Source organism: Eptatretus burgeri, chromosome 1, assembly GCF_056783735.1.
Source record: "Eptatretus burgeri isolate ZD-2024b chromosome 1, Ebu_testis_v1, whole genome shotgun sequence".
Classification (NCBI taxonomy): Eukaryota; Metazoa; Chordata; class Myxini; order Myxiniformes; family Myxinidae; genus Eptatretus; species Eptatretus burgeri.
The window spans coordinates 140,804,667-140,818,215 of record NC_140961.1 but is presented as its reverse complement, the minus strand read 5'-3'; the positions used below and the strand labels follow the sequence as shown (position 1 = coordinate 140,818,215).

General features: G+C 42.0%; 1 protein-coding gene and 1 pseudogene across 6 annotated transcripts in view; one reads left to right on the top strand and one right to left on the bottom strand.

The window, feature by feature from the left end:
* LOC147035631 (dynamin-1-like) overlaps window positions 1-13,549 on the top strand; it is a 200,182-nt gene that overhangs the window by 52,348 nt on the left and 134,285 nt on the right. For all 6 annotated transcript variants that reach the window (XM_085845574.1, XM_085845532.1, XM_085845547.1 and 3 more), the window contains exons 6-7: window positions 2,689-2,849; window positions 3,545-3,687. In XM_085845574.1, the coding sequence (XP_085701700.1) occupies window positions 2,689-2,849; window positions 3,545-3,687 (304 nt within the window). The remainder of the gene's footprint in view (window positions 1-2,688; window positions 2,850-3,544; window positions 3,688-13,549) is intronic.
* On the bottom strand, window positions 4,911-7,055 carry LOC147035632 (uncharacterized; annotated as a pseudogene).

Below are 13,549 nucleotides of genomic sequence, written 5' to 3'. Positions count from 1 at the left end.
TAGAAAAGTTGTGAACGGATTCAGATTAAATTTATTGGGCAGGTTTGGAATGTAACAAGGAAGAATCGAATCTGGATTCAAGTATTTTTTTAATCTCTTCAGTCATTCTTCACCATTGAGAGATTGGGCCAAAAACTATATCTTGCACGATATTTCAAAAAATTATTGGGCTCGATATGTTCTACTGGATCAAGGATTGCGTGGCGGAGGTATGAGTTCCACCAAGTGCCCTTGTTGGTCGAGATTTGTTTCCCCCAAAAAACAACTTCAGGAAAAAAAATCTATATATATATATATATATATATATATATATATATATATATATATATATATATATATATATATATATATATATATATATATATACATACAGACACATACATACTGTACATACAGACACATACATACTGTACATACAGACACATACATACTGTACATACAGACACATACATACTGTACATACAGACACATACATACATACATACAGACATACTGTACACACAGACACAGACATACATACTGCACATACAGACACACAGACACAGACATACATACAGACACACAGACACAGACACAGACATACGTACATACAGACACACAGACATACATACAGACACACTTACTATACTTCAAAGCTGTCTCACTTGGATTTAAATCTCAGCCCAGCTTAAAACTGTCATTCCGGTGTTTCACAGCCAGAATGATTCTTCAATGTGTGTGCCGTCCCTCGGATGGATGTCAAACTGGGCATCCCGTCTACTGGCATTAGTTGGTGAACGCTAAAAATCCCATGGTATCTTTCGTGAAGAGTAGGCAACATATTGCTGGCATCATGGCAGATTCCCAATTACTGCCTGGAAGGCAATGTTAAAGCAGCCAGCGATAACCCTTGCCAAGAAAGTACTTCGATGCTACCGAAACAGTTTATTGGCAAGGGATATAATACTATGTGGTATGCCATTGCCTTCTCAGCAGTAGTTAGGGCAGGAATTTGTAATTTGTTCAAGATGCCGGCGATAGTTTGCCTTCTCTTTGCGAAGAATACCGTGGGATCTTTAACGTCCACCAACTAATGCTGGCAAACGCAATGCTCAGTTTAACGTCCCTCGGACGGCACACACAATGATGAATCGCCCTGTCTGTGAAACACCAGGCTGACAGTTTAAAGTTGGGTCGGGATTAAAGTATTCACCACCTACCATTAATGCCACATTTAGATGATTTATGGATTATGTAGATGGCATTTTTTTCAAATTAACTTTTTTATTCATAACTGAAGAGATCAAACACTAAACACTGTTATTGCTGAAGGAGGTTACATGTCAGGATTACCTGGAAAAAAATAAACGTGTACAAATCAAAATTCACTGGTTGTAAAAGTATTCGGCCCCTTAAGTCTACTTTGTGGAAACACCTTTTACAGTAATATCTGTGATTAGTCTTTGGGTATGTCTCTACCAGCTTTGCATAGTGAGATGGTGAATTCAGTGAAGGTCTGCCACATTTGATGGGGATCGTCGATGGACTGCAATCTTCAAGTTTCACCATAAATGTTTACCTGGATTCAAGTCAGGACTTTGATTGGGCCACTCAAGTACATATATTTTCTTCTTATCCAGCCACTTTAGTGTTGCTTTAGCTTTGTGCTTCAGATCATCGTCATGCTGAAATGTGAATCTCTGACCCAGTTTCAGATTAATGGCTGACTCGAGCAGGTTTTCATCAAGGATTCTCCTGTACTTTTCACCGTCCATTGTCCCTTCTATCCTGGCAAGTTTGCCACGCCCTGTTGATGAAAAGCAGTCCCATAACATGATGCTGCCATCACCATGCTTGACAGTAGGGATCATGTTGATTGGGTGATGTGCAGTGTTCGGCTTGCGCCAGACGGAACGTTTTGAATTTAGAACAAAAGGGTCAAGTCCCCACACATGCCTGCAGTATCATTAAGATGCTTGCCACCTGTCCATATAGGCCAGCTTTGTGAAGGGAACTTGATATTATGTATTGATGAACTCTGACCCCTATCTCAGACATAGAGCCTTGCAGATCTTTCAAAGACATTGTTATATTTACAGTGACATCCCAAAGCAGTTTCCTGCTGCTGAGTTTTGATGAGCGACCTGATCTGGGTAGAGTCTGGGTGGTATGATACTTCTTCCAGTTCTTAATGATGGATTTCACCGTACTCAAAGGGATAATGAGTCACTTTGACATCTTGTAACCCTCTCCTGAACAGTGCTTCTCCACCACTTTATGTCTGACTTCTTTGGAAAGCTCCTTGGTTGACCAAGTGAGTTGCATCTTAAAACTCCTTTGATAAGGGGAGGAGCTCAATTTTTAATTTAAACCACTGATTACGTACAGGTGAAACCTATTACTCTTATTTTGTAACATTTCGACAACAAATTTGCTGCCGAAGAGTTTTAGGGTGAATTAAGCAATGGGTTTGAATACTTGTACATCTGAGAATCATCTAATTTTCTCTGTTAATCTAGCTTATTCGCATTTTATCTGCATTTGATGTTTTTAAGTTGATCACTTTGGATTCGTTTGTGAAGACTATATATATTCAGTTCGATTTGAAAGCATAGGTGGCATCAAAATGTGAAAACTTTGGATGGTTGTGAATATTTTTGCAGGCCACTGTGTATAGAAATATGAATATTTTCCTTTTGTGTGCCACAGGCTATGTAGGTGTAGTAAATCGCAGTCAGAAGGACATTGATGGGCGGAAGGACATCAAAGCTGCATTGGCATCAGAGCGGAAGTTTTTCCTGTCTCATCCCAGTTACCGACACGTGGCAGAACGTATGGGTACACCATACCTACAAAAAGTATTAAACCAGGTCTGTGGATTTCTTCTGCTTCCCCAACGTGCTGTGACTGCATGTCATGTTATGCTGTTTTTTTTTTACATGATGTGAGTGAAAGGTGCAGTGTGGGAGGAATTGGATTTCATGGTGAAAGGGCAGGATTTTGGAGTTATATATATATATATATATATATATATATATATATATATATATATATATATATATATATATATATATATATATATATATATATATATATATATATACATACATTAGGGAAACGTAAACTGAAGGATTGTTGAGCTTCTTCACCCCTCCCCATGCCATCCATTTTTGTCCCATACACTTCCTGTGCCTTACTCCTGTCTTCTCCCAACTTCCTTTCCATTCTCTCTGCTGTTCTCATCCTTTCCCCTCATTTTCTCAACAACGCCCCCTCCCCTGGCCCCCAACGCCATAACTTTGAATATATACATTATTGTAATCCTTACTTTACACATGCTGAAATGGTAGGAACTCTCTGAACCTTCTTGGAATGCTTTTGATTACTCACTGTCCTTTGTGAAGAATAGGGAATAGGCAGGTTATTTCGAGCACCCTGCACGGTGACAAAAATCGGTCATGATGCAAATATTGGATCGCATCATAATTCGCCACAAATCGAGCAAGAACTGTAAGTATTTGTTCACAAAATCCTAATGACCAATATTCTCATATATGTTTTGCAGCAATTGACAAACCATATCCGTGACACTCTGCCGGCTCTACGGAACAAGCTACAAAGCCAACTGCTTGGCCTTGAGAAGGAGGTAGAAGAATACAAACATTTCCGTCCCGATGACCCTACACGCCAGACGAAGGCTTTATTGCAGTAAGTTTCCGTAAATTTTGACACACCAAACTTTCTTCATCTGGTATTGTTACAGCTGTTGAGCCGTCCCAGTTGCTTGGCACGAATCCCAGCAAACTGCGTCAAAGCAATCGCGGTGGCCAACTGATTTTGTCCACCCAGGCCAGATCACATGTCTCCCCACCATGATACATTGCCAAGTGGGACAACCGATCCAGGAGATGCGCTATGCTGATTCGGTGCCGTACGCGTGCTCTGTAATAACGACCGAGCAGAGTCGCTAGAGGCATGGCACGGCTGTGTTATGGGCATTGATCACCCTTATCCAATTCATCCTTTAACAGGCACACGCAATTGCAACCATGATCAGAACCACCTAAATTCACCTGGACACCGAGTGGCTTTTATAATGTAATGAGGAACACGTGGGAGGGAATACAATGGCAAGCAATCAAACAATCAGCAATAAACACCCCTTAAACCTCACCATATATGATCGCATAAATAAACGGACAAACGGGATCCTTACTCATCATGGAGTGTGGTAGTACTCCACATAGAGGGATGATGCGGGAAAAAAATGGCCGCCCATTCAAGTGTGTGCACAATGATAGGCTTATATAGTTGTATACTACTATAGAGTGAAGTCATCAGCATTGCAAAGCCATACCTTTTATTTTCGAGCATTTTCTGAATTACCAAGACTTAAAAAGATGCCACATAGACAGGTCTTGCCAGGCAAAAACTGCCCTTTTTTCCAGTCAAGGTTTTCTCTGCTGATTTATGTACTTTGGAACGTACTCTTTCAAATAAGCTTCAAGGCCACCCTGAATTTTGCCGCAAATCCAATATGGCAGCCAAAATCCAATATGGCTGCCCCAGATATTTCAATGCACAGCAAACTTTTTTATGGTGCATTTTGCACCCCATAAATGTATTACCAACACATAGAAACGTGATGCCAAACTACACAAATATCATATTGGGATTGTTCTCTGACGTCTCCTTGACGTTGAAATGACGTCATAGTCGACCGATCGATATCAGAAATTCAATGTACTGCAAGCTTTTTTCTGGTGCATTTTACACCCCATAAATGTATTCCCAACAGATAGAAACATGTCACTAAACTACCAGAATAACCCTTTATTTCTATTCTGTGACGTCTCCTTGACGTCAAAATGACGTCATAGCAATGTGATAGCCCCCATAATTTCAAATTTTATCAAACATTTTATTTTGAATGAATTAAAATCGGATAGAAATGTGGTATTCTAATCACTGGTCCATAAATTTTCAATGACAGCAAAATGACGTCGTATTAGGTACAGCGACCTCTCCTCGCTGTGCCATACTAGATTTCAATATTAGAGAAGCTATTTGGGATTAGTCCAACAAAATACACGAATTGAAATGTATTTCTATCCCCTCTCAATGATCCCAGATGCTTCGTTATTGTTTTAAAAAGTCACAGTTCTAAAAGCACAGAAGCTTTTCAATTCTCAGTCACTAAGGTCTATATCGCTGTCTTCACTCTCGAAGTCAGAATCAAGTCCGCAGTTATCTGAAGAACATGCTTCAGGGTGCTCCACGACGGAGGGGGTGCTCTCTTCTTTGGGATTTTGAATGTTCCATAGTCTGGCTCCTCTTGGTCAATTAGACTGGACTGTTCCTGTTTGGAGGCAGTACTGGTCGGGGTATCATCTGCTCGGACAGCCTGGAATATTGTACCAGTTGTATGGTGGGTGGTTTGAGCTCCTGTTAGAGTCTGTTGTTTCCCGTCAGAGTTATCAAAAGTTATATGCACACTTTGCCCTGCGGTAAAACCTGGAGGAAGCATCCTCTTGTGCTCCATAGAGATGAACTTTGCCCAGATGTTATTGATATCACGAACATCCGTGTACGATACTCCAAGATGCCACATCCGTTTAAGAGTTGAGTGGCTTCCTTGCTGCCTGTTATCCTGTGAATGGTTAAACTCAGAGCAACTCCTATTGGAGACCACTCACCATTGACCAGTTTCTCCAAACTTTCAGCTATGGCCAAAATTTTCTTGGCTTCAACCCGAGAGGCAGTGGCATATCCAAATGTGTTTGTTGACCTCCTGGGATTGATTGACCAAGCAATGGCATTGCAAATACAGTGGAGTGGTCTGTGACTATCAAGTAGAGTAAACAGTTCATCTAGTTCTAACGGCCATTTTATAGCCTCCCTCTGTGAAAGTTTTCGACGAATTAGCCTAGCAAATGCCTTGGTCAGATCAGATTCACGAAGTCCATTTCCTTGTAATGTAGCCGCAGAGTACGAAAGTGGATTGACCGCACCAGAGTGGACGACCAGCCAGTTTCCCAGCAAGTGAAAGTCAATGGCATCTCCAAATCTCTCAGTCAGGCATTTTTTTGAAGTATAGGTTTTTGAAATCGGAGGGTCCCTAACGTCATATTCTTCACTCATCTCCTTTATATCATCAATTAACTCTGTCAGAAAATAGGCATTCAGATCCTTGATGACCATGCGTTGGAACAGTTTGAAAAAGCCATCCATGACCTCTGAAACGAATCCATCCTCCTCTGCTGGAAGCTTCCACTCATAAGTGTAAGTAAACTTATCATAGCAAGTCTTATGATAATACACATCCGCTGCAAAAACGTCAGAGGACGCACCACTAAGAATTACATCAATTCTTTTTGCGGCAGCATGCAACTTGTCAGTTTCATCATGTATTTTCACATCCCTAGCTTGCAGGATTTTTGATACTGCATTTTTCTCAGAACATCGGCTTGGACCACCACTATTGAAGGGTTTGCTGTCATCTGCTGTTTGCACATTGCAGATAAAACAGATTTTCTTCATTGGAAGGGACCCTCTACGTATCCTGTACGAGAGATTAGCAACATCTTCATTGGACTCGTGCGAACCAGTTGTCCCTGAACTCGACGGCAGTAGTTTTTTGGACTGGGCTTCCTTTCGGGTGATTCTGTTTCGAAATGTGATTCTGCAGTTCTCATGAACATAGACATCCTGGCCTGCGCTAGAAAGACGCTGTGCAGCAGACAGGAATTCAACATAGGGTGCCTGAGTACATAAACTCTGGTCAATTTTTACCCATCTTTCTGCCAGTGCTCGAATAGACTGCAATCCATCCTGAGTTAACTTTGAAGATGGCTCACCTTCGTCGATACGTTCATTACACAGACAACACAACTGCAATTCATCACTCGCTAAACACAAAATTGGTGTAGATGCCATTGTGCAACAGTTTACATCTGTTCAAAAGCTGACATTGTCTTTATCTGTAGTCAAATGTGGATTCGCTGAATCTTCTCAGGAATCCTGAAATCTTTACTGCCTGTCCTGCCTGATGTTAAGGATTCTAAAATAAAAGGGAAGCTGAGGAAATATGACCATGGAGAGAGGGAAATACATAAATCACTTGAAACCTTTTTATACAGTAGAAAATAGTAAATCCAAAGTGACTTAGACTGGTGATTTGATATTATTGGTTATAGAATAAAAAGTTTGATGAAATTTGAAATTATGGGGGCTATCGCATTGCCATGACGTCATTTCAACGTCAAGGAGACGTCACAGAATAGAAATAAAGGGTTATTCTGGTAGTTTAGTGACATGTTTCTATCTGTTGGTAATACATTGATGGGGTGTAAAATGCACCAGAAAAAAGTTTGCAGTACATTGAATTTCTGATATCGATCGGTCGACTATGACGTCATTTCAACGTCAAGGAGACGTCATAGAACAATTCCAATATGATATTTGTGTAGTTTGTCATCATGTTTCTATCTGTTGGTAATACATTTATGGGGTGTAAAATGCACCAGAAAAAAAGTTTGCTGTGAATTGAAATATCTGGGGCAGCCATATTGGATTTGCGGCAAAATTCAGGGTGGCCCAGAAGCTTATTTGAAAGAGTATGTTCCAAAGTACATAAATCAGCAGAGAAAACCTTGACTGGAAAAAAGGGCAGTTTTTGCCTGGCAGAGACCTGTCTAATAATACATCGCTAAAGAACTACAATTAGAGATCGCTAGATCGCCAATTTGTACTTCTTGTAGTTCTTCTCGAAAAACAATGTAACACTGTAGCCCGACCTAACTCAATAACTGCTGAACCGATGATGGTGATTCCAACGCGAGGAAGTTGCTTTGTCTCTGGGCTAGTGCACACAACCCAACATTTAAAATACGAGGTCCGTCTAAAAAGTAATGGGACTGAGCCTGCTGTGTGCTCCACTTACACAACTTGAATGAATGGGTTGCTTCACAGTCTTTCACAATATTCCAGCAATATATATATATATATGATTGGTGATGGTTGATTGCGCTCATTGTGTGATTTTTTTACAGGTCGTGCTTTACACGTTGTCTAGTCTGAGTCGTCACGCTATGAATCGTGAGCAGAGAGCCAATCTAAAGTTTCTTGCCAAGCTTGGCAAAACACCTTCCGAATCCTTCGCAATGCTGCAGCGTGTCTACGGGGAAGATACGATGTCACGTACACGTGCATTTGAATAGCACAAGACATTCAAAGAAGGAGGGGAGGAGGTTGAAGACGATCCATGGTCTGGAAGACCTTCAATGAGCAGAACGGCGGACAACATCGAGTGTGTGAAGCAGATGGTGCGCGCAGATCGTTGACTCACGGTGCGGATGATTGCTGAGGAATTTTCCATCAACAAGGACACTGTCTGGAGCATCATCACTCAAAATCTCGAAATGCGCAAGGTGTGCACAAAGATGGTCCCCAAGCTGTTGTCCAAGGACCAGAAACATCAAAGAGTCACTGTCTGTCAAGACATTATCAAGTGCCTCGAGGACCATCCAGACTTGCTTGGGAGAGTCATTACTGGCGATGAATCGTGGATATTCGAATATGATCCCGAGACCAAACGGCAGAGTCATCAGTGTAAAAGTCCAGCATCACCAAGACCAAAGAAAGCAAGGATGTCGAAGTCGAAGGTCAAGGTGATGCTCATCGCGTTTTTTTGACATCAAGGGCATCGTCCACTTCAAGTTTCTACCACAGGGTCAAACGGTGAATCAATACGTGTACAAGGAGATCCTCCGGTGCCTCATGAGATCAGTCTGGGACAAGAGGAGGGTTCTGTGGGAGAACAACGCCTGGGTGCTCCACCATGACAACGCCTCTGCTCACAGTGCCCTGAGCATCCGACAGTTTCTGGCGGAGAGGAACGTGCTAACTCTGGAGCAACCCCCGTATTCACCAGACTTGGCCCCTTGTGATTTTTTTTTCCTATTCCCCAAGCTCAAGGGGGTGATCAAGGGGACCCAATTTCCTGATGTGGAGGCCATCAAAAGGGCCGTGACGACGGAGCTCCGGAGGATTCCAGAAGAAGCCTTGCGGGGATGCATCGAAGCGTGAAAGAAGAGGATGGACAAGTGTCTGAGACTTGAGGGAAACTATTTTGAAGGGGACAAGCTGTGATTTCAATATATTTTTTGGAATAAAATTTCTGTCCCATTACTTTTTAGACGGACCTCGTGTATATATGTATATATATATGTATGTATATATGTATATATATATGTATATATATATGTATATATATGTATATATATGTATATATATGTATATATATGTATATATGTATATATGTATATATATATATATATATATATATATATATATATATATATATATATATATATATATATATATATATATATATATATATATATATATATATATAACATTAATCGTTTTATTATGAAAAGAAATCTATCATCAATGTGGGCTCAACAAAACCGGCCAGGATCAAGAAACAAGAGAGGGCAGAAAATGGAAAGCACCATTCCAAAGCGCTACCTTTCCAAACAATCCCCCCCCCCCCCCCAATCAACTGAAACTAGTATTTAAACAATTAAATAACATAAATGGATTTAATCCAGAACCAAAATAACAAAAAATCTAAAACATTGAGCATTTCATTACAATCAAAAAATTGCAGAAACAAGAAGAAAAAAAGACACTTTTTAGAAAAATGTAAAAGTATAGAGGGATGAAATCTCAAAAAAAACCCCAAAAAACAAGGTAGGAAAGACACAACAATCCTCTTCTGGTTCAGTATCACGATATCTTTTGACATTCCATCACAATCCCACAACAAAAGTAAAATGTCAAAAGATATTGTGATGCTAAACCAGAAGAGGATTGTGGTGTCTTATTGTGGCATCGTAATGTGTTGTCATTTCTACCTTGTTTGGTTGTTTTTTTGAGATTTCATCCTTCTATGTTTTTACATTTTTCTTAAAATGATTTTTTTTCTCTTCTAACTTAAGGCCTCAGACATTCCAGAAGACATAGACAAGAGCGAAGGATGTACAAGACAAAATACCCTGGCTGTGCTTGACGGGACACAGCTGGACTTTGATGAGGCATCAGCAGGAGAGAGAGAGCCGATGTCCCAGCACGATAAGAGAGAAGAGAGTGTGTGGGGCGTGATGGAGAATGCAGCAATAGTGAAGGGTGGGCCATTCAAGGAAAAGCCCCACAGGACACACGCAACTTTACCTTGCGAGGCTCCAGGCTTCTCCTACCCCCACCTCCACCCCCCACACTTGGACTCAGACTACCCCAAACCAAAGATGCACTTGGCCCCTCCCCTATTGGCCTGGGGCCTAGTTTGTTGTGTCGAGACCCCATCCACTAATTTGTCAGACTGATGCTCCTGAGGGTCGGTGTGGTGGTCATGCGTTTCCCGCCCAAACTCGCGCCTGATTTCCGAAAAGGTCAATTAAAAAAAACATAAAAGACAGATTATGAAGGTGAAACATTAAACCGGGTGATTGAGGATGGTGGTTTTCGACACAAACATTGGTGGCAGGTAGATGACACCTTTCTGTACATAAAACGACGTACACTGATGAGCCAGAACATTATGACCACTGACAGGTGAAGTGAATAACATTGATTATCTTGTTACAATGGCACCTGTCAAGGGGTGGGATATATTAGGCAGCAAGTGAACAGTCAGTTCTTGAAGTTGATGTGTTGGATGCAGGAGAAATGGGCAGGAGTAAAGACCTGAGCGACTTTGACAAGGGCCAAATTGTTATGGCCAGCCGACTGGGTCAGAGCATCTCTGAAACGGCAAGGCTTGTGGGGTGCTCCCGGTCAGCAGTGGTGAGAACCTACCGACGGTGGTCCGAGGAGGGACAAACCACAAACCAGCGACAGGGTGTTGGGCACCCAAGGCTCATCGATGCGCGAAGGCAACGAAGGCTATCCCATCTGGTCCGAACCGACAGGTCTACTGTGGCACAAGTCACAGAAAATTTTAATGGTGGTCACGGGAGGAAAGTGTCATAATCCACAGTGCATCGCACCCTGCTGCGTATGGGGCTGTGTAGCTGCATACTGGTCAGAGTGCCCATGATGACCCCTGTCCACCGTCGAAAGTGCCTACAACGGCCACGCGAGCGTCGGAACTGGACCTTGGAGCAGTAGAAGAAGGTCGCCTGGTCCGATAAGTCCCGTTTTCTTTTGGATCACGTGGAGGGCTGTCTACGTGTGTGCCGTTTACCTGGGAAGGGATGGCACCAGGATGCACTGTGGGAAGACGACAAGCTGGTGGAAGGAGTGTGATGCTCTGTGCAATGTTCTGCTGGGAAACCCTGGGTCCGGCCATTCATGTGGGCATCAATTTGACACGTGTCACCTACCTAAACATCGTTGCAGACGAGGTACACCCTTTCATGGCAATGGTATTCCCTGATGGCAGTAGCCTCTTTCAACAGGATAATGCGCCCTGCCACACTGCACACATTGTTCAGGAATGGTTTGAGGAACATGATGAAGTGTTCACGGTGTTGCCCTGGCCTCCAAATTCTCCAGATCTCGATCCGATTGAGCATCTGTGGGATGTGCTGGACCGACAAGTCCGATCCACGTCGGCTCCACCTCGCAACTTACAGGACTTGAAGGATATGCTGCTAATGTTTTGGTGCCAGATACCACAGAACACCTTCAGGGGTCTTGTAGAGTCCATGCCTCGGCGGGACGGCGCTGTTTTGGCGGCACACGGAAGACCAACAGCATATTAGGCAGGTGGTCATAATGTTTTGGCTCATCAGTGTATATCTTATAACAATAAAATTACCCCATGCTTGAGCTAATGCATTCAATATGAGAGATAACTAACCTATCCTTTGCCAAGTTAGCCCTTAGAATTCATTCCTGCAATATTATATTTCCACTTATCAAAGTAATGACAAATAAGAGTATTAAAATTGGTTGTTGGGGAGAGTGGATAGGTGTGGTTCATGTTGAATGGTAGTGGATGTCTTTCTCCTCCTCCTCCTCCTCCTCCTCCTCCTCCTCCTCCTCCTCCTCCTCCTCCTTCACTTTCTCCTCCTCCTCCTTCTCCACCTCCTCCTCCTTCTCCTTCTCCTTCTCCTTATCCTCTTCCTTCTCCTTATCCTCCTTCTACTCCTTCTCCTCCTTCTCCTTATCCTTATCATTATCCTTATCCTCCTCCTTATCCTTATCCTTCTCCTTCTCCTCCTTCTCCTCCTTCTTCTCCTCCTCCTCCTCCTCCTCCCTCTCCTTCTCCTCCTTCTCCTTGATAATGTTCTTGATAATGGAATGTATTTAGTTATAACAAGACTGCTTTATTAGCCCTCGTTGGACTTGGTCCAAAATGGGGGCTTATGGATTTGGTCTCGATTTTCACATGCGTCCACAACCATATCTCGGACATGTATGAACCAATTTCATTCATACTCAGCACAAAGACAACACATGATATACATATGCACATCATTTTGTTTCGCGATGTGATCACTGCCTGGTGGCCATTAGTTGTAAAAAAAAAAATCCTGATGTTGAACACGTCTTCAACCATTTCTCAGACATGCATTTCCCACTCTTTTTTTCAAATTTGCCACACAGATAACGAATGACGGCTTACATACGCACGTCATTATTTTTCGAGATCAGATCCAAGATGGCCGACTGGCAGCCATTTTGTTACTTAAACGTGTGCCCAACTATTTCTCTGACGTGCATGGTCTGATTTTGTTCAGACTTTGCACAAGCACAGCACATGATGGCGAACACGTGCACCTCACTTTATTTTTGCGATCTGATCAAAGATGGCCGACTGACGCAAGTTTTTAAAAAATACTCTTGAAAGAGGTTGTTTCAACAAAGGGTGGTAGGTTAACGTAATGACGAGACTCGAAGGGAAGAGGTGACTACGGGTCATGCAAGCAGCCAAGGTTAGTGGATCGAGATTAAAAATATAACGTCTGTACCTCTGTAAACATTTTCTAATTAATCGATCGGAGTGGGTGTAAACACAACTTCATGATAAGCCTGCCCAATAACGTTGTCCATTTAAAGCATTGTTTAAAATGTAAATAGTCGTAAGAACTCTAACTCGGTCGAAGGCGAAGTCCTGTTGCAAATGAACCTTCAACACGAACAATCGCCCTTATTTTAAAATTTTCATTTTTAAGCCGAGAACATTCTGAATGCCTTCTTAAAAATCTGTGTTTTTTTTTTTTAATGAACTTTTACCATGGAAGATCTTTTGTTGATTATTTACATTTTACAAACGTACAGATAACTCTTGTAAGTGTATACAATCAGGCATGTGATTAAAAATAAATAAATAAAAAGCATCGTTCCTAACTAATGAAAATTGACGTCGGTTTTCCTCATCCATTTTTAGGTCAGCTCGCTGACCTAATATGTCCGTCCATCTGTCCTTCTGTCAACAATTTTTATTTTTCTATCTCCTCCTCGACGTCTCGGCCGATTGAGTTCTAACTTGACACGATGATAACACTAGTTGCTCTCTAAAGATCGTCTGAGCCCTTTTTCGCATTTTCGCCACGGGGTC